The sequence below is a fragment of the Echinops telfairi genome, unplaced genomic scaffold (genome assembly GCF_000313985.2).
Source record: "Echinops telfairi isolate 266 unplaced genomic scaffold, ASM31398v2 ScPeMD7_1;HRSCAF=3_0, whole genome shotgun sequence".
NCBI lineage: Eukaryota > Metazoa > Chordata > Mammalia > Afrosoricida > Tenrecidae > Echinops > Echinops telfairi.
The window spans coordinates 29,984,481-30,012,238 of record NW_022103896.1 but is presented as its reverse complement, the minus strand read 5'-3'; the positions used below and the strand labels follow the sequence as shown (position 1 = coordinate 30,012,238).

The window sequence follows — 27,758 nt, the reverse complement described above, 5'->3', positions numbered from 1 at the left end:
ATAAAAACAATTGTGGAAGGCTTCCCTTTAAATGCTTGTGGCAGTGTTGGATTCTCTTATTTATTAAAAACAACATCTCCAACTCAACCCATCATGTTTAGCACTTCTTAAATTCTCGTTGACTGGACTCTTGTTGACACGAGCTGACTCGAATTTCTAATTCCACCTCAGTTTGAAAAGTCTGTTTTATGTGACTTCAGACTGCTGTCAAAACTGGGACCAATACTTAACACCAAATGGCAAACATTTGCAATGGGACAGATGGCTTGTGCCACCCCTTTCTCTTACCTCTTGGCAATGAGTCAGTTCTTATGAATCATCATTCCAAAGCCCAACCAGGAATGCAGTGGAAACCATTAGTTAAACCCCTACTAGAAAAGTTCACTTATCTCAAAAATCTGTCAGGACAAATGTCTTCTCAGTGGGTAGACGTGGCAAATAGGTCGGCAGACTTTCCTGCTTTGTTAATGACTCATGGACACTAGGTAGCTTTGGGAGCTTAGCTGGCTGCTGGCTTTGTAAAGCAAGGTCTTTAAAAGTACACAAGTATACGGTCCGCCCAGCATTCAGCAGAGGCTGAAATGATACCTTTAGAACTAAAATGCAGCAAGGGAGGAAAGGGAAGGAGCTACAACTTGAAGAAAATAACTACAAAGCATTGTCTAGAAGGAAGTTGTTCAGAAACACCATCATTGAATGGCAATATTCATTTGCTTTGAACCAAGCTATAACAACCCTTTTAGGCCTCATTAGGAATTATCAAACAGCTGTGGTTGGTCACTCCCTGATCACTGGGGAAACCATTAAAAGGCATGCACTTGGAAGGAATTCAAAAGCAGGGAGATGGAAACCACAGAGGAAATTCTCCGAACCCACCCTGCCAAGCATGGTGTTGACATCATGAGCTTCTAAATTCAAAAACCAAGTTTCCCATTTATTAGCTATCTTTAATGAATGACTTTCCTGAAACCTTGTCTCTAAAGATATTAAATACTGACAAGCACTGGGAAACTTTGCTTAACAGCAGAAGAAAAGCAATGATGGAGAAAGACAATTATGCCCCAAACTCCAGTTACTTAAAATCTTCAGAGATGTGGAACATAGACTGAAGTCATCGCCCCCACCACAACCATCAGAAAAACGTGGGCAAGTCACTTGTGTGTGCATAGCGGATCTTAAAAGTGGCTAAGAAGATAGCCTCCAAGCTGCCTTGGTTCAAACCCAGGCTCTGCCACTCACTGGCTGTGTCTCTGTGCCTGTCTTCTCTAGTCCATGAAATAATATGGCTATCAGAAAAGAGCTAACAGGGAAAGTATGGGAATAGTGGCTAGTAGTACATCGCCAGTGTTGTTTCATAACCTCAAGATAATTTTTTGAAAGGAAAAAGATTTCTATTCTTGTAGAACATTTTCTAAAATATTTTAAGTGCTCAATCTTTCATAGCATAAACTGAAATCGCCTAAACTGAAAACAGTGTATTCCTTCCACAACTTACATTTCCTCTGGAACACACACATGATAAGGGAGAAATTTGTACTACCATGTCGTCTTTCATGGCTTTTGTCCTTATTCTTTAACATTTTCTATCTATTCTCTCTCCTTTCAGGAACTCTGGGGGTGGTGCGGGGTAAGCAATGGATTTCTAAGCCCAAGGTCAGTGGTTCAAATTCACCAGCTGTTCCTGAACATTTTAACCTAATGATTAAGGCCCCACCCAATCTAAACTCAACTGCATACTCTGCTTTCATTGTCTCCCTCTTCCCCTTCATAAACCCAATACTCATCAGTTGGTCTCAACCAAGGGAGATTTCCCCCCTAATCCCATTTTGGGACATTTGACAAAGTCTCCAGAGAGTTTCCTTTGCGTTTGAGAGGACATCTCTGCACGATAACATCCTCCACAACAAGGATTATCCAGCCAAAATGTCAACACTACTGGCAGGGGGGAAACCTTGCACGAGCTAAGAATTAAACCCCAAACCAAACTCACCATCGAGTTGATTCTGACTCCTAGACACGTTTAGAGGTTTTCTAAGACGGTGTATCTGTGGATCAGACCTCCGCAGCGTTCTCCTGCGGCGCTGCTTGTGGGTCTGAACTTTCCACCTTTGAGTTAGCAGCCTGACACCTATCCCACAGTCCTTCCAGGCTTAAGAACTATGGGAGTAACCATTTCACACACATGCTTCCAATTCCTGCTTCTATGCTTAGTTTTCCATGATGCTCCTTCGATCTGAAATGGATACATTCATCAATATTTATTTAAGTTATAGCAAGTCCTGTTGATAGGAAAGTAGCAAGGCATTCCCTACACAAAAGCTCAGAATTTCATAGAGCCTAAAACATTCCCTTCTTATACCTGTGTGCCCCAAATAGAGTTCTAAAAACATTTATATAAAATAAAAATATCTGGCATTTATTGAGTACTAATATGGGTCAACTATCGTTCTATCTATTTTATATGAATTCATGTAAGCTTTGGATTGCTAACCACAAGGTCAGTGGTTGAAACCCACCAGTCACTCCACAGGCAAAAGAGGAGGCTATCTGCTCTGTAAAGATTTATAGTCTCAGAAACCTTATGGAGAGTTGCTATGACGAAGAATCACAATCAAGACCTATGGTAAAAAAAAAGAAAAATCGGTGACAATTGCATTGGGCAAATCTTCTGCAAAAGACCTCTTTAAAATTTTTTAAATGTTAAAAAGCAAAGATGTCAGATTGAAGATGAAAATGCTCCTGATCCAGTTCGTGGTATTTCCAGTTGCCCCATTGGAATGTGAAAGTGGGACAGGGGTGGGGGTGGGGGGGGGGGGGAGGCAGAACAATGGCTACCTTTGAAGTGCGGTGCTGACAAAGACTACTGAATGCACCTTGGCCTGCCAGGAAACCAAACCAATCTGTCTGGGAAGAATTACAGCCGGGATGTATGTACCTTAGAACTGAAGATGTACTTTATATGTGAACGTGATTTGAATTTAGGCAGTCTGATTACAGCATACAGGGTTCAACCACTAAGAGATAGATGAATGGATGATAGCTGGATAGATAGGTAGATAATCGAATATGCATCTCAACTCTGTAACACGGATATTCATAACTATACACAATATAAATACTTGAAAGCAGCTTCTTCCCCCACACAGTGGAATAATGGTAAATAAATCAATCTAGTAATGATGAAATCTGGCCTTTTTGATCCCGAGCTATGTCTTTCAAACTGTTCCCTATAATCTGCTGAGATGTCAAGCATCTCTCATTATCTAAGATCTTAACCCTCAGTTCTAAGGAGCTACATTAATTTTTCTACACTTGTTTTGGCATGTAATCTTTCTTTAGTGGAGAAATGTCTTTGTTGAAACATAAACCCTCTTTTTATAAGGTGACTTTGATACACCAGAAGTCAAGGGCATTCTCATTACGTTTCTATTAGTGGTGATTCTTACCTGTCTCAACAAGCGCATGGAAGATATATGTCCTTTGACTAAGGAAGGCAATTTTGTCAAGAGAGTGACTGCCAGAGGGAAATTGAGCCAAAGAGACAGAAGTTCTAGGCCACAAGAGTGGCAATACTGGGAGGATAGAGGGAGAGTGGGTAGGAAGAGGGAACTGATTACAAGGATCTACATGTGACCTCCTCCCTGGGGGACGGACAACCGAAAAGTGGATGAAGGGAGACGTCGGACAGAGCAAAATATGACAAAATAACAATTTATAAATTATCAAGGGCTCATGAGGGAGTGGGGAGCGGGGAGGGAGGGGAAAAATGAGGACCTAATGCCTGGGGCTTAAGTGGAGAGGAAATGTTTTGAGAATGATGAGGGCAATGAATGTACAATTGCGCTTTACACAATTGATTATGTATGGATTGCATTAAGAGTTGTATGAGCCCCTAATAAAATTATTAAAAAAGAAATGCTAGGACATGAGCCTTCCCACTAATGCCTTTCTCTTGTCCGAAGGGCGCTGGCAGGTTCGATTTCCTTACATGTAATTTACGAAATTTCTTCCAGGACCTACTGCAATGACTTCCAGCTAGGCCTTCGGCATGTTAAGCAACGATTATTTTCATTCTTGTTCTAAAGTGTTCATTATTGAACATATGTAAATGACAGATTCAAAAAAAATTGGAGATGCTATTTCAGACAGCGTGCAAACTCACTGCCATCGAGTTAATGCTGACTCAGAGCAAGCTCCTGTGAGTTTCTGAGACTAATTGTTTACGGGGGTAGAAGGCCCAGTCTTACTCCCACAGAGATGCTGGTGGTTTCGAACTGCCAACCATGCAGATCGCAGCCCAATGCCTAACTACACCACCAGGGCTCCCATTCAGAAAGTATAGTATAATGATAAAAGTATTTCGATGGTACATGCATCTTGGGCCTTCCAAGTAGGTAGGCAGATACTTTGTTTCTGGGACCAGAAGACAGACACTAATTTTAGACTGTTCTCAAACTTGAAATTCCAAGTGTTCTTTGGCAATTCTCATAGACTATGAAGTTGTCAATAGCAAAAGTGATCATTTTTAATTATTTCCTACAGATCCAGTTCCAGATCAATGGTAACACAATAAAGTAAAAAGTACATTAAATAATTTCATCCTAATAACTCCTCATATTGCAGGAAAATTTCTCCATCTCAGCACTTTGGATGAGCGAGTACCACCACTTTATTTGGTCAATTTCATTTAATAAAGTTTTCCCCTATTTTTGGTATAATGCTTTTGGCAAAGCTAGCCTCTTATGATAACCAAAAATAACGAAACCAACTGCAATCAAGCTGATTCAGACATCTAATACCTCTGTAGGGCTGGGAAAACCTTTATAGGAGTAAACCAACCACTTCACTCTCAGAGCAGCTGGTGTTTGAACTGGCGACCTTGCAGTCAGCAGTTCAATGCTTAACCCAAAGCCCCACTAGGGCTCCTTGGCTTCATAATAGAAGTTGGGTTTATTCCATCCTCTTCCATTTTTCAGAAGAGATTGTGTACAATTGATATTATGGGGGTTTTTTGTAATGTTTGCTAGTATTTATTAGTGATCTAATTTGAGCTTTGCATTTTCTTTATGGAAAGTATTTACACTATGAATTCAATTTCTTTGTTAGCTATAGAGGTGTTCCCATCATCCACTCTTTCTTGAATGAATTTTCCCTTTTTTTTCCTAACAGTCCAATGTATTGAAATAAAGTTGATTCTGACGCACACTAACCACGCATGTATCAGAGGAGAAGTTCCACTCCATCTGGTTTGCTCGGACAGGATTGTTTAGATGCAGACGGTCAGTCTTCGGGGTGCAGGAGTGGACTGGAGCCACGAGCCTCTCAGTGAACAGCTGAGTGCATCCACTGGCTGCGCCATCCAGGGTCTCAGAGTGCTCAATATCACCATTATGATTCTTTTTCCTAACTGTAGTGACTGATACTGGTAATTTTTATCCTCTCTCTTTTTCTTTCTTTTCAATTTGTCTAGGCATTTCTCAATTCCACTGCTCTTCAAAGAATGAGTCTTCTTTTCATTGATTTTTCTTTATTTTCAGGTGTTACTCTATTGATTTCTGCTCTGGTCTCCCCCCACCCCACACACAATTTGAGTTTGCTCTTGTTTCTTAAAAGTGGAAGCTGAGGTCATGGATTTCTTTTTTTCTCAGGCAACCATTCAGTTATAAATTTCACTCTAAATAGTACCTTTGATCTATGGACTAGTTAGAAATTCTGTTCAGCTTCTAAATAGTTGGGAATTTTCCATGTCTCATCCTGTTACTGGTTTCTAATACAATTCCACTTTGGTCAGAGAACACACTTTGCATCTAAAAAAATGTTGTATAGTCTAGAATATGTTCTAGCTGGTACTGATTACATTTGTACTGAAGAACAATTTGTATTCAGTTGCTTGGTAATGTGTTCTATAAATATCAGGCTAAGTTTGTTGACAATGCTATTCAAATGTAATACATCCTTACTGATTTTCCATTTGCTCCAGCAGTGATTAACAGAGAAGTGCTGAAATTTCCAACTATCATTGTAGATAAGTCTATTTTTCCTCAGTTACATCAGTTTTTATTTCATGTACCTGAAAGCTTTATTTTAGGGACATAAACACTTAGGACTGTTGTGTTTACTTGAATAACTAAACCCTGTGTTATTACGGAGGAGCCCAGGTGGTATAGTTCAGTGGGTTACAAACTGGGCTATGTGAAACCACCAGCTGCCCTGCAGGATAAAGGCAAAGCTTTCTACTCCTGTAAAGACTCAGTCTGTTTCAGTGCCACTCCCGAGTCTCGAGGTCTCTTCTGCTCTGCCTGAGTTCTCCATGCTACAGCTTCTGCTGCTTCAGAGATTTCAAAAGTGCCCCACTGGTGGCCCTTCTTGGGACGGTCCTGGGATTTCTGTGCTTCCAAGGCGGCTCTTACACACAGAGCAAGTTTTGATGGAAGGAGTTTTTGGCTTTGATCAGATCCTATCCCCAAGAAAACAAAGGCTGTGACGTCACAATCTTCTAGTAAGGTGAAGATCCAGAATACATTATCCCATAATCCTGCGCACTGGCATAGCAGAGAACTCCCTCCCCATAGAATTAGATCCATGGGCATTGAGGATAGAACTTACATCACACTAAGAATTTTAGAAAGGTCATATTAATTGTCTACATCTGTTAAAGTCGGCTGCCAACAGCAGTTCAAAAGCACCAGCCACTCTGGGTATACATGTGTGGGTGTATGACACTTTTTTACTTTGGTAGATTTACAGCCTTGGAAATTCCAAAGGGCAGTTCTATTCTGTCCTATAAGATCACTGGCACAGTCCTATAAGATCACTGCTTTGCTTTATATTCATTAATATAGTAGGAGCCCTGGTGGCATTGGGCTGCTGTGAGGTCTGGGGTTCAAACCCACCAACTGCCTCACAATAGATAGATGAGGTTGTCTGCTCCCATAAAGACTTAAGCTTTTGGAAAACTAAAAGAGCAGTTCAACTCTGTTCTTATACAGTCAGCATCAACTCCATGACGGTGGGCTTATACTCATTAGTTTCTAGCTACCAAACACAGCTCATACTGAGGCTTTTAAATAATTTTTTAACCTATTTATAAAGTACTTATTGCAGGCAACACATAGCTGGGGGTCTTGTTTTTTAAAAGGAGATTACTGATATAATTAAATGTCATGTTGCTTTTTGTTTTATGATTTTCCTTGTGCCTTCTTATATATTATTGCCTGGCTATCGTTTGTGATTGTATTTTATCTCCTCTGTTGGCTTATTAACTACAACTCTGCTGTTATTTTAGTCGTTGATGTAGCCTTCTTAGCTTGTTTTTATCCTTTCATAGCTTACCTTCAAGAGTGATTATGTAAAGTAGGCTGTTGGAAATGAATCTGGAGAATAAAAGGTTTAATTTAGAATCCTCTTATCAAACATAATATGTATTTGTTCCAAATGCATACAAAACAATATTGCAAATAGCATTCACATTAGAAAACCCTGAACATTTTCATGACAGATTTTAACTACTGGGGGTGTTTAGATTGAATATCAAACAGGGCAAGAAGTCTAGTTTTATTACCTTATAAATAGATAATCCAGGCTACATTTTGGTGAGATTTCCATCAGATTGTAACACATTTACCTAGAGAAAATTGTATTCAAATCCTGTAAGTATGCTAATGGTACATGGAATCTATACTTACGGTCCCTTTGCGAAGCATTATTTCTTTTTAAAAATAAGAATACATAAATGTCTGCCATACACAAGTCAGTAACAGAAAGCACAAGGGGGATATCTGACTGCAAAATTGGAAGGATGGTCCCACCAGTCTCCATCCGACCAGTAAGCATATTGTTATGATTTTGAATTCTGTTGCCCATTTTCCTATCACTCCATCTAGGAGCTTATAACACGACACCGCCCCTCCTCCTTTTGTCTAATACACAATTTAAACAGCAGAGAACATTTTATGAACAGACTTTTCACAGGACTATCTTGAAAAACAGCATACAAATCTTGGGTTTAATCTGTTAAAAAGCATCACAATTTATTTTCACCTCTCATAAGAAAGTAGTTAAAGCTTACTTATGTAATGAACTTCAAGAGGCTTTCTAGGCCTAGTCTTGTCCAAAGGCATATCATAAACGGCAATAAAAGGTAATTCCATCCCCTAGCCAATATTTATAACACGGAAGTTTAAGTGCCTACCAATCTCCCTCGTTAACTAGGAGATTCTGCACGTTTTCATGTTTATTGGTGATGTTTCAACATCTATAAATTGTTCATATTTCTGGCCCACTTTTCTATAGTACTTTTTAAGTCATACTTTCCATATTATGCATTTTAAGCTGCATTTATTATGTATCTGATCTATTTCTCCATCCAGTCTGTAGTTTGTCTTTTAGCTTTGTTAAAGAATCCAGATCATAAAAAGTCAATATTTTAATAAGGTCAAATTCATGAATCTTCTATATTATAAATTTTGTCTTCTGGGTCTTATGCATTTTCAACTTTAGATTTATATTTTGTGTAATTTAGACCATCTCTTTTCATTGGTATGAGGGGACATCAAGAATGTAATAGAAAAATACACATCTTTTAATTCCATTTTTCCATGAGCTTCTTGGAGTTCCTTCGTTTATTTTAAAACCAGTTGCACCTAGCAGATTCCAGCTAAGCAATCCTACAAGACACAGGGCACTGCCTCGTAGGCTTGCCAAGGCGGTACATCTTTTGAGGAGGCAAAAGGGCCATAGCTTTCCCTCCCAGAACATTTGGTGAGTTTGAACCACCCATCTGTTAGCAGCCGAGCACCTCACCACCATCCACTCACTGTTGTCAATTCTGTTGAAGGGTCATAGCTACACTAAAGGACAGACAGAGTACAACAGCCTCTTTGGGGCAAGACGTTAAATCTTCATGGAAGTATAGTTTCATGTTCTGCCAGGGGAGATGGAGGATTTGAAGCACTGACCTTGTAGATAGTAGTTCCAGGTATGGCCAATTACGCCACCAGGATGCCTTATTTCACTCTGACCCCATTAGGCTTAATTTTTATCAGCTGAAGTATTATATACTAAATAAGGCTTGCCAATGCTAAAGAAGCAATTAAAATATTCTTCCAGTAACCAGCAACGACTAGAACAATCCTAGTCTTGCGTTACTGTATCACTTGCCATAGTTCCTTATCTTTGTCAACACAAAACTTTCGAAACACTTGCCACGTCTTGTCTGCCTGTTATGCATCATTCTAAGATTCTGTTCTTAATCAAACTTCTTCTTCACAATGGGACACATGGAGTCACCTTCCCTTAAGTTCCCAAAGAAAAATTTAGCACAAAAATTAGTAGAATGTAGACTTGTTTCTAATCTACTGTCTGATCTTTAGTACTGAGAACATTTTATTATGGTATGTAACTGATGCTCAGTAAACATGTTGCATTAAATATTATTAAATATTCATATGCAGAACATACTTTATTAGGATCATAAATTTTGCACAAATTCTGTTAAATAAGATTAGTCTAAAATTTGTGCATATATATAGTCCTAAAGTTAATTAAGCACCACATGAATCTGCATTATTCTTCTATCCCCTAAAGGGGGCATTTATGGTCCTTGGGAAAACTTTAAAAGAATATTTCAATCTTTTTCCATACATTTCAGATTTTTACCAGTTAACTGTCTGTGTAAAGGTCTTGTGTATTTTTCACAATAATATTAAACAGTTCTGAAAGTCAGTTTTTTGATTCAACCAAATATTTTTTCTTCTACATTCATTACCTCATGATGTTCAACATTTATCCATCTCCTTCCTAAGAGTAATGGACTATTTCCAAATGTCACTATTGTCAGATTCTCAGAATCATCTTTCCTAACTTTTTATCTAGCATTTAGTTACTTCTGTCTAGGAAACCACATTCTGACATAAGGACTAGAACATATATATATCCCTCATCTTTTTCCTTTTCTCTTATCTCTCAAATATATTTTTCCTAAATTTAATTCAGTAAATACTTACCCGAATGCTGAGTAATTAATTAGAAATAAAGATTATCGTCTTCTGTTTAAGACCTCATAAATTAAGGTCTTAATTATCTTGTTCAATTACAAAAATACAAATGGAGGTTTCTATCAACTAAAAATTATGTAAAAAGTAAAGCATTCTCCCAGTAATTGTAAGCTCAAAGAATCTGGGAGCAAATATAAGCAGCTAACATTTATGGCAAATGTACCTCATTAACAAAACAGGATTAATTTTGTTCAAAGAGCAAGGGCAAACCATCACCCTTTGTTTAGACTTTTACACAATGTTCCTCAATCAACCAAGCCCATTATCTGTTACCTACCTACTCACTTTCCACATGACTTCAGGGTTAGCCGTGTGCCTGCTTTGTCCAAAGGGACATAGCAAATATGGTGGAAATCGAGGCTTGTAGTACTTATTGATGACCACCAAAGACTAGTTTCAATATGGATTATACCTCAATAGAAAGAGAACCCCCCAAATTCACAACTGGACCAACAAACATCATGATAAACAGAGAACAGATTGAAGTTGTCAAGAATTTCAGCTTACTTGGACTCACAATCAGGATCTAGGTAAGCATCAGTGAAAAAACATCAAAGACGCTGTATTGGGAAAATCTGCCGCAGAAGATCTTTAAAGTATTAAAAACAAAGATGTCCTCTTGTGAACGAAGACATGGTATTTTCACTTGACTCATAACCATGCTAAAGATGCACAAGAGATATGGAAGATCACCGCAGAACTGATGCATTTAAATTAAGGTGTTGGTGAAAAATATTAAAAGTACTAAGGGCTGCCAGAAGAAGGAACAAATGTGTCTTGGAAGAAGTACAGCTAGATTGCTCGTTAGAAGTGAGGCTGGTGAGACTACATTGCATTTATGTTGGTCATCTAATAGTGGGGATCCGTCCACTGAGAAGAACATCATTCTTGGCAGAGTGGTAAAAGGAAGACACTCAACGAGGGAGACAATGGGTTCAAACACAGCAACGAGGGCGAGGATGAGGGTTTCCCTCCTCTGCTTGGGTAGCTATGCTTCTGGGCCAGCTCGATGGTGCCCACCAAGAATAGAAACTAATAAAAGAGTGAAAGTCTCTCAGCCAACTTTAAGACAATTAGAAATGCTATATGCCTCTTCTATTTCCCTCCTACCTCAGCTGTTCAATCCACTGAAGTATTTATGACTTAAAAACATTGGTGAGTAACGTAATGAACCATACCCAAAGTAATTCTTTTGTAACAAAATTCAAAGAACAAAGTTGTAATAATTAAAAGGTATAAATGTTTTTGTTTATACTTGACTTGGAAAATTGAACTTTTTAATTAACTTTAATTTTATCTGTAATCCTACACATTATATGTAGCATTAATCAATAAGGAAACAGGACACAATAAATATTTTTATTTTTTAGGCAATGAATGATATATTTTCCATATAAAAAGATTTAGCTTCTGTTTTTAAAAAATTACACTTAATATTGTTTTTACATTTTTTACAGAAGCCAATTTTTTCTAAATCTGCACCTTCATTTCATAGCCTACTACTAATTTTACAGAATTATAATGTCTTGAATAGATTTTTAATGTCTTAAAAACAAACAAACAAAAAATACAGGAAGTTTTCATTGAAGACATCAAAGCTTAAAAGTTTGCAGTGTAACCACCAGCCTTCTAGCTACCACTGACAACGTTTTTGGTACAGAGAAGCCAGCATGCTGAAGTTATTAATTCTCTGTATTTATCTTTATTACAAAGAGGTTTTTGGTAGTGAGAACAAATAATCTCTCATTTGTTGCTTGAAAGCCTAAAATAGGGTCATTGGTTTCTAGGCTTGCTACTTGCTGCTTAGCAACCTGCCCTACTTTCCTGCCTTCCTTTCTGTTGTAAAGTACAGTGGACATGGGCGTGGGCTGGCGGTAGATGAACACTCGGCGGAGACACTCGCAAAGAGCTGCATAGGAGTGGTTTGGAGCACAGGCAAAAAACTTTTTGTCTCTCTTTGATGCCTGGACGTAGCCTGTCAAGAAATACAAAACAAAGAAGAGATCGTATATATTAAACATAAGGAGAAAAATATTAAATTAACATTTCCTAATTTTTATTACAAATACAAAAGCCTGAGTCAAATAAATGCCATAGATACACAATGGATGAGCTCTGTGCTATTAATAACTAGCCACAAACAAGCTCTCCCTACTGGTGCTAGAAACAATTCCAATTCCCAAGAAACAAACTAGAGGGGACTTTAATCTACTCGAGAAAACACAAAATTGTTGGTGTAAGATATGAAAATAATAATTTATAAATTATAAAGAGTTCATGAGGGAGGGAGAAGGAGGGGAAAAAATGAGCTGATACCAAGGGCTTAAGTAGAAAGAAAATGTTTGTAAAAAGATGATGGCAACATATGTACAAATGTGCTTGACACAATGGATATATGTATGGATTGTGATAAGAGCTGTACGAGCTCCCAATAAAATGATTAAAATAATAATAAAAAAAGAAACCTAGAGGAGATTGAAGTAAAGAAAAGAAAGGCACATTATTGTTCCACTGAATTTTGATGAATGATTGAAGCTCTAAGTGAAAACACTAGGAAGATGTCAAAGTATTATTAAATGTCAATTTAACATTGGCAAGAATCAGATAGGACATTACAGAACCTTTTCTCTCCCCTTTCCTATCAAAATAAACAGGACCACATTTATAGCATAGCATCCCAACATGCTTTCAGACGTGTATTCCTGACGCAGGCCCCATCCTTTAGGAAGTACAGATACAATGTATTGTTGTTACAACTCCTATAAAGTTAACCTTTTTTATACATTGATGTCAGTTTTGTTGTACGTCCCCCAGAAGTAGAACACTGAGCCTATTTGGAGGGGAAAAGAAAACTCAAGTGTCTAATTTTTAAAACTGCACTGGAATATCCCATGAAAACTTATCAGTTCTAATCTTATCTTTTTATTCGTGTATACGTTTAAAAAGTATTTTTACAAATAAGAGAATGCATATCTTCTGAAATATAAATGAAAAATTTCAAACGGCGAAATGGTGACAGAAAGCTATAACATATGAGGCAGATAGATAAAAATGTAACTTGAGATATCATTAAGTAATGAACAAATAAAATAAACATTGCACAAGGAGATCAATACTGGTTTTTCAATGTTAAGCGGGGTTTAAGGTGAGAAAAGTGATGCACATATAGTAGCTTGGAATCAGCTTTCCAGGATAATTTGACAGAGTTAATAATGTATATGATATTCTAAGATTATAGATAGTGTAATGCTGACTTAATTATAAATAAACTCCTCTCTAGTAGGGAATTGGAAGATATGAATGGAGGATCTGAATATATATATGAATTACGTACTTCTTGATAAAGCTTTCTTCTTAGCAAAAAAAAGGGGAATAAAAAATTAGGAATTGTCAAGAGGTGAGAAATAATATAGTTAAATTATTTAGTCAATTTTGTATTTCAGATCATAAAAATTCATTTGGATTCCAAATTAAGCACTTTAACACCCTATATTATCCAACTCTATGGGCTAAATGAGAAAGCTCCTCTTCAATTAGTGTTGTATATATGTAGTCATTAAAATGCATAATTTACTTCCTACTGCTTCTTTTAAATAACCTTTCAGGAACACAGTTGCTGTGGGTAATTCTCCTATACAATACTAATGTATTTTGACATGAAATCAATTATTGTTTAAGTCTACAATTATGTGGTTTAGAATATTTTTAAGCCCTAATTTTAGCACATCTTCAGAATAAGTGTAATATCTGCTTATTACAACTTTCCATGAAGTGTTTTCATTACCATGGCTTCCCACCACAGCTCCACAGAAGTTCCCTAACCAGCATGACCTTAGAGCGAGTCTGTTTTATGAGGGTGACTCTGACCAAACCCGGATACAAGCTCCACAAAGGGTAGTGTCAAGTCTCTTGTTCATATTCTCACACTGGCTAGCTAAAGGAGCATAAGCAAATGGGTTGATTAAAACGAGTCGCATGATGAGGATAAACACTTTGATTTCTACTCAGTTGATCTCTACAAGTACCAACAGACTGACTATTCTGACAGCCCTAACACTCATCTACTACAGTACTTGACACCAAATTATGGTACAAATCAATCCAAATATAATTAGGGCAGCTCACTTAAAAAGCAAGAAGTGAGCCTCAAAAAACATGACTGTAATTTTCAATGTACTAAAAACTGCACCTAAAGCATTGAAAGTTGCAATGTGTTCCCACATCTCGTCTTGTTTGCTACAGTGTGGTTGCCAGAGAAGGGCATCGACATCATGGCGCAAACAGAAGCAGGGCATTTCTTTAGGGTCCACTGTGACAGAGAAAAGGTATTGATTGCTTCCAAGATTCACCTAAGAAGTGAAAGAAAAAAGAATTAGTAACTCACTCAACAACAAATTAATAATAATTGACACATAGCTATGTTTCAGTCACTTTTTAAACTCCTCATGTATCTATTTATCTAGGGGATGAGTGTGCCTTTATTAGAGATGAGGAAATGGACGGATGTAGCACTTTAGTACTTGTCCTACTCAACAAATGGTGGAGCTGTGATTTGAACCAACTCCAAGCTTTCGGCCTCTCTGCCACCAACCAATTCAAAATTGAACCCAGTGCTATTGAATCTGTGAGACAGCCAAACTGCCCTTCCAGGCTGGTCCCAAGGCTTTCATTAGATCTTTATGGAGGCAGACGGCCTCATTTTTCCTTCACAGAGCGACTGGTGAATTTGAAGCACTCACCCTGAGATTGGCAGCTCAGTGTGAACCCCACTATGTGTACTTCCTCACGATGCTAAACTCATTCTTAATGGTTTGCCTCTAGTCTGGAACATAGCATATAGCATGCAATTTATCCACAGAAATGGTTTAAACCATAGAATACATATAATATACATAAAGTCCATTTATTTGTACTTAATAATTCTCAAGAACAATATAAACAACTAGAGTTTATGAGTACACAACACATGCCAAGTATGTTATAATCATCACCTCAACCACTCTGGGAGATTACCTTAAATCGGTACATGGAAAAAGACTTAGAAAACTTGAGTGACTTGTTGTAGGCTATACAACTAGAGAAATCAGAGTGTTGATATTCTAACCCACAGTCTTTACCAGTTATTTGTCACATTAGTATATGGTTCAATGATCTGTCAATAATGTTTATGGCAACAATTATTGCAATATTGAACACGAAAGACATTTTAATACAGAAATATCAAATTGAGTCTCATAATTGGATTCCATCTATTATTATACCCTTTTAATTGAGATGAATTGCTATGATATTCTTCTTTACTGGAAATATATTCAGAGCTAAAAATGCTCAGTTGACTAAATATTAACACAAATCATATAAAATGTTGTAGAAAAGAAATATATGCACAGTACTTGACAATGAGGTGACCCCAGGAGTTTTAGGGCAGCGTGGAAAATCATAAAATGCTGGGTTAAAGTAAGTGGTAGGGACCAGACCTGTATTCAAAAGGAAAAGCTGTGAAGTGGCTTTCCATGAGAATTTACTGGGCCAGCTGGGCCAGCACAGACGAAGGGTCAGAGGAAGAGTCAGTGACAGCAAAACCAGTTCCCACTGCCTCAACTATACCTGGGAATCAAAGTTCTGTGCGGGCCCAGACCCCTACTCTCCGAGTAAAGGGAGCACACAGGCACATGGAGATCACCACCCAGCTCTGCTCTCCTCTGATAATCACTGGCTACATGATGCTTACTTTCAGAGTCACGATTAACTGGCCTTTTATCGTAAGTGCGATGGACTCAAAACTGCTTCAGTCCTTTTAGCTATACTCCTATCCTTAATATTTATATTTCCTTACCAAGAGTCTCTCTCTCATGCTCACTCACTTTCTCTCACACACACAAACTGAAATACAAATGCAAGTTGAAATAACATGTACATAAAAATATTCATTCATTCATTCTCAAAAGTCAAGTATTAATAATGATATTAACTGGTCTATGATGCTTCTTTTGTCAGGATATACCATTCTCTGGAGATGGACATCATGTTTGGTAGAGAGGCATGAAATAGGGTAAGGCCCTCAAGGAGATGGATTGACACAGTGGCTGCAAGAATGGGCACTGGAACAATGATGAGGATGGCGGAGGCCAGGCAGTGTCTCACTCTGTTGTGCACAGGATCACTATGGGTCAAAACAGACTCCAAGGCAGCTATTAATATATAATAACGATCCTCCTGTATCTTGAATGGATAGTAGTTAAAACAGAACAGATCACCCACTAAAATGATGACTACACCAAGGGAGATCGGCCATTAAAATAGGACAGAAAAAAAATCTCTTATTAAAACTCCCCTTACTCTTCAATTTAGCTGTTCCCCCTCCTTCAACTGTACATTCACACCTATTATGATGATGTCAAAGTACTACTAATTACAGAAACAGAAATATCACCTGGTGTGCCTTTGCTGAACCTTCATCACGACACCCTTTCTACCTAAATTGCTCTTTTTTGCCTAATTAATTTCAATTATTCCTTCAAGACTCAGTTCAACTATCAGTTGCTACTTTCCCTACTTTCATGAGATGCCTGGATTCTGCGAACCCCCAGCATCATGTGTATTATTCCTACTAAGTTAAGCTATGTTAGGATGATTAATATACATGTAATAATATTCTCAAAAGATGATCATGTCCTAATCCCCTAGACTTGAGAAAATATGTCAGTTTAACTTAAATGGCAAAACAAAAGGAATTTTATTGATATGACTAAATTAAGGACCTTAAAAAGGCAAGATTATCCTAGATTATCTAGGTAAGACCAATGTAATCAGAGCCCTATAACTGAGAAGCAGGTAGGCCACAAACACAGAAGTTAACAATGAAAGTATATGAACAGAGACAAAATGGAAGATGCTACACTGTTGGCATCGAAGATGAAGGGGGAGGATCATCACTCAAAAAAAAAAAAAAAAAGAAGAGAAAAACCAAATTCACTGCCATTGAGTCAATTCTGACCCACAGGGTAGAGAGGAACTGCCTCTGTAGATTCTGAGGTTGTACATCATATTGGGAGTAGAAAGGCTGGTGCTGTTGGCACTGCTGGCCTCGAGCTTCTCAGCTAATGTGTAACCCACTAGTCACAGGCTCACTAGAAGCTAGAAAAGGCAAGGAAATAAATTCTGCCCTAGAGCTTCCATAGCAGCTATTAATATATAATAATGATCCTCCTATATGTTGAATGGATAGTAATGAGAACAGAAGCAAATTTTAGGACTTTTAACCTCCAGAGCTGTAAGACAATAAACTCTTGTTGTTTTAAGTCACTACGTTGTGGCATTTGGTTGCAGTGGCAGGAAATGAATACACACCTATCTACCAGCAGTTCTAAATGTCTAAACCCTCTACCGGCAGTTCTCAACCTGTGGGTTGCGACCCCTTTGGGTGTCGAAGAACCCTTTCATGGGGGTCACCCGATTAATAACAGTAGCAAAATTAGTTATGAAGTAGCAACAAAATAATTTTGAATGGGAGGGGAGGGGCTTCACCACAACATGAGGATCTGTATTAAAGGGTCACGCCATTAGGAAGGTTGAGAACCACTGCTCTAAGCGTTCATGTATTGGAAAATCTTAAGCTGGTAATAAGAAAATAATGGAATTTAGTTAACAAAGTAAAATAATCAGTTTGGGCTATAACTCAGTAGTGAAAAGGCAAATGGTAGAACAAATAGGACAAAGAAGAGTTATTTTCGGTATACACAAGAAATAGCAGCCAGTAGGCATGAGCAGCAGTAGGGGAAAAAATAAAATAAAACCAGAATTTTTTTTTTAAAGCAGAGTAGGTTGAAGTAAGTTACTTAGTCTAAGGGAAGAGCCTAGGAATATAGATATGTACAACACAGTTATTAATGTTCACATTAATGGCCTTCAATACAATGTTACTTCTCCTCAGAATGTTCCACAGTATGTAAGACAAATTTTAGCAAGGTTCTATTGAAAAAGGGTGTGTGTGGAACTTTAATTTTAGCACATTGACTTAAAAGACAAAGGATCAATTTATTTAGACAATTCATTTATTTGGAAAACTCATTCCTTGTTAATGCCAAATAAATGACTAATTGTAAAAAAAAATAACAAAAATCAAAACCTTAATCCTTTAGACAATATAATGTAATTCCATATTCCTTTTATTGTCATGATTATTATAAAAAAAGGCTATATTTGTCTTTTAAGTACCAGCAAAGGCCACTCTTAGGGTAAAATATTCTTTAGAGAAAACTGTACAATGCAAATTTGAAATAGTCAATTGACTTTTTCTTCTCATTGTAGAATTTGAGTATTTAAATAGTTATGAGAATTAAATGTCATAGTAAAGACATTTAAACACTTTAATCACTGCAATTACCAATTTACATTGAAAAATAACATTAAAATCAGGTTTTAGCTATTCAGAAATAAAGAGAATGTAGGCAAGCCAAATTGAAAAGTTAGTGACAAGAAAATGATTCCAAGTTGGTATCCTATCCATAGAATTAATTACTGCGATGGCACACTCTGAATTGATCATGCATGCAGGACTGCGCTAACCTATATCTATCTACTACTTTAACTTTCACTACCTGAGAAGTAGGAATCCGAACACCCTCGCATTCTAGCGAAAAGAAAACGGAAACTCACGATGGTAAGCATCTGAAGTCAGGGACGGGTAAGTGGTCGCTGGGATTTAATCCAGCTGTGCTTCACAACCCAAGTTTTCATCACCGCCCTAGCTTCTCTCCCAGACCCCATGTTATAAGAATTATTAAGAAACCACAAGAGTGGGTCCACCCTATTTGTGAAGTTTTTCAGATCTGGTAACACAGATGTCATAAAATATGACCCATATTCTACTTTAGTCACTTACGTTATATTGATAGGTCGTTCATGCATAGTTTATCTAAAATTGATGTATGAAAAATAACTAAATAAGTCCTATCAAATCAAGTTGCATTTTCATTGGAACATCCATTCATCAAAAAACAAAGTTGATAATAGATGAAATGAACAAATCAATCTCAAATATATTAGCCATACCCCCAGCCTCCCCAAAACAGATTAGTTAAAAAAAGAAAATATTATGAATGTTTATCATGTCTCAACTAGGGCAATAATGTTCTAAGAACATTAAGCTCAAAAGAAACATAATAAATTTAAAGGTTGACTGACTCAAATACAAAACATTTTAAATGTCATTTAAGTATGCGCTTGTGGGGGGGATTAATGGCAACAATAACAGAAACAGTTAATGGGAAAAGTCTACAATATGACCCAGGGCCAAATAATGCACTATGTAAAGGACTGAAAAAAGATAATGAATAAAAGAGAAGTTCTTGCAAGAGCAAACAACATTTGAATATACATATATAAATCAACTTCAATGAGTAAAAGAAACTCAATATAAAACACACATGTCTCAGGGGAGCTTCCAGTAGGAGGGTGAACTCGGCAGATTTGCCAAGCATTTCTTTTACAACTAAGACATCAGAAGGAACATGCAGGAAAACATTCATAAGGGTCAGCAGACAGACCTGAAACTATTTATAGGCTCCCCACCCCCTCCCATGTCTGTCTATAGGCAGGATAAACAATCCTGAGGAGAAAACAATGGGACTGAAGGCTCCACAGGGGCATGGGAGAGAAGGTGGGGGAAAGGAGAAGGGAACCAACAAATGCAAGGACAAGAGAACAAGAGATCGAAAATGGATGGTAAGGAAGGCAGAGAACGCCTGGTGGTTTGTTCAAGAGAAAGGTAGCCGAGAGAAATTACTGAGAGCTGAATGAAGGTCTAATATGATAGTGGGACAGGAGGAAAGTAAAAAGAAATAGAAGAACTAGGAGGCAAAGACATTTATAGAAGTATAGATAAAGGCATGTACATACATAAATATATTACCATATAATGATAGGGATATGTCTATGTACATATATTTAAATGTTAAGTATCAAGGTAGCAGCCAGACTTTGGGTCTCTACTCAAGTACTCCCTCAACACAAGAACACTTTGTTTCTAATAACCTGGATTCTCTGATGCTCACCTTCCCGTCATGATTGCTAAAGACAAAATGGATACATAAGCAAATGTGATAAAGAAAGCTGATGGTGCCCAGCTATTAAAAGATATAACATCTAGGGTCTTGAAAAAGGCTTGAAGATAAACAAGCGGACATCTAGAGAGAAGCAACAAAGCGCACATGGAAGAAGCACAGCAGCCTGTGTGACAGGATCAGGTATCAGGCATCAGAAGATCCCAAACAAGCAATTGCAAACAAGGTAGGTCAAAGTGGAGACCCAAAGCCCATCTGTAGACAATTGGACATCCCCTCACAGAAAGGGTCACAAGGAAGGAATGAGTCAGGCAGGGTACAGCATAGCATCAACAAAACATACAACAGTCCTCTAGTTCTTTAATGCTTCCTCCCCCAACTTTATTGACCCCAATTGTACCTTACAAATCCAGCTAGACCAGAGCATGTAGACTGGTACAGATAAGAGGTCTGGACACACAGAATCCAGGACAGATAACCCCCTCAGGAACAGTAATAGGAGTAGAGACCGTGAGTAGGAAAGGTTGGGGGAAATGGGGAAGAACTGGGAACTGATCTACATATAACCCCCTCTCCGCTGACCAGGGAGACAGACAAACAGAAATGTGGGTAAAGGGAGACAGCGGATAGTGCAAGATATGAAAATAAGAATAATTTATAATTTATCAATGATTCACAAGGGTGGGAGAGTTGGGGAGGGAGGAAAAAAAGAGGAGCTGACAGCATGGGCTCAAGTGGAAAGAAAATGTTTTGAAAATGATGATGGTAACATATGTACAAATGTGCTTGATACAATTGATATATGGATTGTTATAAGAACCGTACAAGCCCCCAATAAATGATTTTTTTTTTAAATAAAAAAAGAAAGAACATGTACGAGAGGTCTAGCGGTGTGGATCTCTGAGGGAAGGATGGCTTGGTGAGCTGAACACCCTGAAGAGGAACAGGGAGGCAGAATCCATGCAGACATCCAGCAGACCAAGGAACAGATGTATACCGTATATCCTTGTGTATTAGCCGAGTTTTTCAGCACATTTTTAATGCCACTTTTGTGGTAAAACTAGGTGCCTCAGCTGAAGTTCGGGTCAGCTTATACTCGAGTATATACGGTAACTGAGCAACCATGAGTCAAACTGCTGTGCTGGAATCTCAAGGCAGTTTCCAGTGCCTGACGATCACAAAGGGCATCAGTGAATTATTGGCTTGCCAGCAGCACAGAAATGTATGAGGAACAAAGAAACCAACAGCACTACAAAATACCATACAGCAAAAGGACAACAATAAGCTGAAACTTATCAATAGATACTGAATGTAAATGGATTAAACACACCATCAAGAGAGAGTAGCAGAATTAATTTTTTAACAAAACCAAAAAACAGCCCTCTGCAATATGCTACTTATAAGATACATACCTTAGGTACAAAGACAAAAACAGATTAAAAATCAAAGGCTTAAAAAAAAACCCTATCAAGCCAATGATTTAAAAAGAATGGAAATATTAATTTCTAATAAAAGGTAATTTCTGACTTCCAGGTAAAATGGGTAAAATTCATTATGAGAGACAAAATATTAATTAAAGGGGCATTTGAACAAGAGAACAAACCATAACTATCTGCACTAATACCCACAGAGTTGAAGAGAGAAACATAAAATATTACAATAATTGTGGAGGAGCCCTGGTTGTATAGTGGTTATGCACTGGGCTTCAATCCATAAGATATGCAGTTTCAAAACGACCAGCTGCTCCGCAAGAGAAGGATGGGGCTCTCTACTCCTGTGAATAGGTAGTCTTGGAAACTCACAGGGGCAGTTTGGCCCTGTCCCACAGTAACTGTGAAGTGGAATGGACTCAAAGGTAGTGAGTTCCATTAACAGCAGGAGACTTCAATATATCAGACAGAATGGCAAGAAACTCAATGAAGACACATGTGACAGTTACAGTTTATTGTGCCAACCTGGCCGATAAACACATATGGGATTAAATGAAGGGGGAGAGATAATTGGATCAGTGAGCCTCGCCTTTTCTTGTTCTCTGATGGTCAGACCAGTGTGCGGCTGCCTTAGCTAGTTCTCTGCCTCAGCTGGCAAGGCTCACTTCCTGTGAGACATCCCTGAGGAGAAGCCACATGGACCTACCCTGATGCAGCCCTGGGTGCTGGAGAAGCCGCATGGAGACCCCTGCCAGCGCTGAGATGCTTACAAGCTCACTGATTTGGCTTTCCTCCTGCAGTCGGCACCATTGCACCTGTTTTGTGAGCTTGAGGAAGGCTTTGTAGATCGATGTCGGACTTATGGGCTTGGACTAGAGTGGGTTGGGATGCTTTCTGAATGTACACTTACCCTTTATATAAAACTCTCTCTTATATACATATGAGTTTCTGTGGATTTGTTTCTCTAGTCTACCCAGACTAACACAACACGAAAGAACTAATCAATACAATTAATCAACTTATACCTCTTGGACATCTATAGAACACGTCATCTAGTAACATAACAATAATATATATTATTTTCCAGTGCACATGGAGCATTAACCATAAGGTAGTGAGTGTACAAAGCAAGGCTTAATGAATTTTAGAATATCAAGATATTATAAACCATTTTCTCAGAGCACCAAACTATGCAATAAAAATCAACAAAAGGAAGATCAAAGACAAAAGTCAAACACATGAAACTGATTTGTATTTCCAAAAATAAGTGTTAGATAACAAAGGATGCTGCAGTGGGAGGGCTGAAGTGGTGTGTGGAGTTGTCCGGTAAATCTTGCTAAAACATGACATGTCTGATATATCAGTGAAAGCTTTTACCTCTAAATTACTGGAAATAAAGAAGCTATGAACAGTTCTTATGCCTCCCTATTTAGAATCTGCCATCAGGGGTAGATATGCATACCCTACAAGTTGGTGGTTCCAAACTGCTGCCCTTGTGGTTATCAGAGCAGAAACTGACTTGATGGCAGTGAGTCTGGTTTGATAGCTTACTGCAGGCAATTCTACTCTTGTAATTGACTGTTACGAAGTGAAATTACATGATAAGGGTCTTCTATCCAAAGTTTTTATAACTCTCAACAAATAAGTAGGGGGGGTGGGGTTCATGCAAATAGGGTATTGAGGACTCAAACTTGGGATTGGTTGGTTTTGCCATTCTGGTGGTATAAGAGTGAACCATCTCCAAAAAAAGAACAGAGAATCCCAGGATCATCAAGAAAGAAGAGCATGTGAGAGATAACTGCCTGAAGATAACTCTGGCAGCAAAGGCACCAGAGGCTGCAACAATGAGCTCATGAGACAAAGAATGGGCTTCCGATCCCACACCAGTAATAAAGCTGAGGGTCTACAGGTAGGAGGCTGGCTTGTAGAATGCCCTTTTCATATCCATACTAGGGGAGCTTTGTAACATTGGCTTTAGCAAAGCAAAATCCAAGGGACCACAGAACTGAGAAGCTGACGACCAGAGAGAGCTGTGTCTGCTGGCAGAGCTGAGAAGAGGTGCTGCTGTACACAAAAGAGCTGCATCTGCATAATGCTTTCTGATCTTGTGTTAACCAATTAACTCCCTTAATATAGCCCGATAATTGTGAGTACTGTCTGTGAGCTGTGACACCACTGAAATGGATTATCAAACCCAGCCGAGAATGAGAATGTCAGGGGAAGGAAGGATGGTTGGTGTCAGAATGGGTGAAAGAGTGCCTGACCTCTACGTGGCAATGACCTGGGGCCAGGGTGGAGTTGGATTCTTCTCCCTACTGAAGCCAGAGGTTGGACATGGGCTTCACACCATTCCCTCACTCACTTCACAACTATTTTGAAGTGTATGGAGTCCAAGGGAATGAAAAGTACCAAGTTCTAGGACTGAAAAGTGTACTGACTACTGGTTATTCCTAAATAGGTTTACCTCAGATGTAACGTTTGCTCTTGTCCTTATCCTTCATTTTCAAATTCCTCCTACCTTTCACAACTGTATTAACTAAAATGAGTTATTTCTTGTTTGTGACTCCTCAGGTTCCAAACTCAGTAAGTTTATTCATAAAAGCAAATACTCTTTTCAGCTGTATCTGTTGTGAACATTATCTAATGAATATCATCTGATCTGAGAAATTCATTGCACTTTTTTTTTAATCCTGTCACTTTTTGCTGGTGGCGTACTGGTTACACATTGGGCTTCCAACTACAAGGTCAGTAGTTCAAAACCACCAGTGGCTCCTCAGGAGAAAGATAGGACTTTCTACTTCTGTAGAGTTACAGTGTCAGAAATTCAGTGGCAGTTCTACTCTGTCCTATAGGTTCACTCTGAGTCGCCATTGTTGTGATGGAAGTGAGTCACTTTTTGATTGCTGAATCCTCTTTATATTATTATTTGAACAATATAGATTAGTGTTGTCAAGCAAAATATGTGAGCCACTTTAAAGTACTGAATGTTCAAGTAACCAACATTAAAATATATTAAAATAAGTTTCTCTGTTTTTATAATCTTTATTTAACCTAACATATCCAGACTTATCATTTCAACATAAAAGTAATATTAAAGTCATTAATAATTTACATTTCCTTTCATGATGAGTCTTTAAATTAGGATACTTTATATTTACAACATAACTCAATTCAGATTAGCCACATTCCAAGCATTCAATAGATAGCGAACGTGTGAAGTGGTTGTTTTGAACAGCACAGCTCTAGGCAGAGACAAAATAACTATAGTTTTATCTGCCTTCTAATCTCAGCTTTCTACTCCAGTGCACACATCTTATTATTTTCTTCAGTGATGATCTTTAATATTTCTCTCATTACATAGCATCATCAATTTAACATTGTCTTTCCCAAAGGCCAAATTCTGATCCCAATTTTCATCCCTTTTAGAGATTCTTCTATAAAAGCTGTCATTTACAATATAGTTTTTGATCTTTGTGCTTTAGTGCATTTTTACAGACATACTATATGAGTAATTTCAATTTGTCCAGAGAGAAAATCAGGAAGAACCTAGAAGTAAGGCATATGATTTAGAGTACAACGTGGGGATTTTTAACAAAGTTCAATATGGTTCCTATCAATGAAACAGCGAATTATAGTCTCTTCATTTTCTTCCTTCAGTGACAATCCAACTATTCTGACCAAAATGCAATATTGATCAGGTAAACCTTGACCTATACCATCCTAAAACATCAAATCTGTCTTTGTAAAGACTTATTTGTTGAAGTTGTTCCAATTATAGCCACACTCCATTTATTATAGCACTTCTACACACTTCAACTTCATTACACCTTGTCTATCTTTGCAAAAATGTTTAATAATAAAAAAGATAGTGCTTATGATAGTGAAAAAGATTTTTAAAAAAGAAATCTTGGTCTCAGATTTAATGCAAATATGAAAAATCTAAGTACCTTTCATTTTAATTGTATAGTGTTTAGACTTACACCAGATTGAACATTCAACTGTGATTTAAAAAACAAAAGTGTTTATGTACAAAATGGTGGAAATATTTCACAGGTATTATTTCTAAAATTTAAGGTGCAATGAAGGGTTGTTTATATATTTAACTGTCTGATGCTAAAAACTGCGTATAATGAGCAAGCCTACCAGTCCTGAAGAATGCATTTTGTTTAGAAGTAGAGAACTGAACTATAGTGGTTTAGGATTTCTAAATTGCAATTTGTAATCCTGGGGGCTCAGCAGGGAAAAGCATGGTGAAGAATAAAGAAGTATACAGATTCAGTTTTTAATACTGGCTCTATCTTTGATCTCATCTAACCCTCATCTACGCAATCCTGGCTTAATCCACCTATAAAATGAAGAAGATAAAGCAGAGGAAGGCTTTTAAAAGTTCATGGAAAAATTCCATTATCTTTTAATTCCATTTTTCCAAGAAATTTTTGAAACCCCTTGTATAGACAGTTCTACAGATTTAGAGTGTCTTCAAAGGTGGAAGGATGTTCCATTATATTTCATACTTCTTCACTCATGATGACTTTAACTATGCAATTATGTAGAGCAGATTTGCTGGCATGACTCTCCAGCTTCCATACTAGGGAATCAAGTGTTACACGGTAGGTTTTTGTAGGGGCAATGATTTATTTAATGAGGCTCTTCTAGCTAAAGTCTATAACTCCCAACAAAACTCTTCTCCTGTGCTGGTCATGGGGAAGGTGGGAGAAGACACTGACAGGACTCACCTGTGAATAAAAGTTAATAGGCTTCATTAAGATTGCCATCCTGCTGGTTATAAAATGAGCCCTCTGAGAAGAAGGAAAGGAAATATCACTACTAACAGAAGTCAGGAGTAGCGTTTGTCCTGTGGTCCTGACATTACTACCCCGTGAATCTCCTGGATGTAGAAGCAGCTGTGGCATCAGAAGAGTGGCAGAGGGAAAGCAGCAGCAGAACCAAGAGTCAGAGCAGGAGACAGAGTAGGCGACTTCCAAGCCCACAGAGCAATGAAAGCTGAGAGCTTTGGAGCAGCAAGCTGCCTGGCCAGTGAAGTGTCTGGGCACTTAATTCCAGGGAGCTGGAGCTGAATGCCTTCAGGATGACACTTACATCCTGTGGCATGCCCTTTGGTCATTTATTAGCTGCCCACAAAGAACTCTATCATTTGACTGGTCTTCTGTATGTGGAGCATTTCTCACCTGCACTGTAACTGTTAACTTCCACAATCAACCCTGTAAACATGAGCACTGTCTGTGACTTCTGTACAGCAGTGCAGTTAATTGTAGAGCCTAGATATGAAAGTAGACTGTTTCTGAGAGAACATAGTTTTTCACGTAGGAAGGAAAAGTGGGTACATTTCTGTTCCATTTTATCACTTTTTTTCCTCCAAGGAGCTAGACACCCAAGGAGGTGCTAAATTGGTTCAGCACTGCTGTGATTGTGGCTAAATCTGTCAAATTCCAGGGTTCTGAGATCAGGGCCGCTCAGCTCAGACTCAAATTCATCAGTTATAGACGTTTAATTTGGTCCCCTTCTGTTATGCCTTAGAACACTTCCTGGCTCCTGATTACACGTAACAATTAAAACCTTCAGTATGTGAAAAACTCATATAACTCTAAAAGTATTTAATAGTTCATCTTTATTGAACTGTTACTCTCAGGCAAATGCAGTCACTCAGTAACTTTCAAAAATGATTGGTAAATGGATGTAATTGTTGCTATTTTACAGCTGAGGAAAGTAAATTGCTCAATCACACAGAGATTTAGCACGAGAGGTGAAGTTGAAACTTGTCTCTGACTCCAAGCTCTAAATCCAAACTGCCTTAATTTTCAAAAAGATCAACAAAAAATCAAGTGGAAGTCTATAACAATCACACAAAGGTGACGGTAAACAAGGGGCCATCTAGTTCAGAAGCAACAAAGCCCCGCAGGGAAGAAGCACACCAACCTGCCTGATCACGAGGTGCCGAAGGGATCAGTTATCAGGCATCAAAGAACAAAAAATAATATCATTGTGTGCTCACCTCCCCAATACAATCACTGAAGACAAATGGGTGCATAAGCAAATGTGAACAAAGCTATGATGGTGCCCAGCTATCAAAAGATACAGCGTCTGGGCCCTTAAAGGCTTGAAGGTAAATAAGCGGCCATCTAGCTCAGAAGCAACAAAGCCCACAAAGAAGAAGCACAACAGCCTGTGCGATCATGAGGTGGCAAAGG

General features: G+C 38.1%; 1 protein-coding gene across 1 annotated transcript in view; it reads right to left on the bottom strand.

The window, feature by feature from the left end:
• Positions 1 to 11,400: 11,400 nt before the first annotated feature.
• The window catches only part of NUDCD1 (NudC domain containing 1), an 84,239-nt gene continuing 67,881 nt past the window's right edge, over positions 11,401 to 27,758 (bottom strand). The window contains exons 10-11 of the mRNA XM_004697677.2: positions 14,245 to 14,404; positions 11,401 to 12,030 (exon numbers count right to left, since the gene is read on the bottom strand). Coding sequence (XP_004697734.1) covers positions 11,738 to 12,030; positions 14,245 to 14,404 — 453 coding nt within the window. The 3' untranslated portion in view covers positions 11,401 to 11,737. The remainder of the gene's footprint in view (positions 12,031 to 14,244; positions 14,405 to 27,758) is intronic.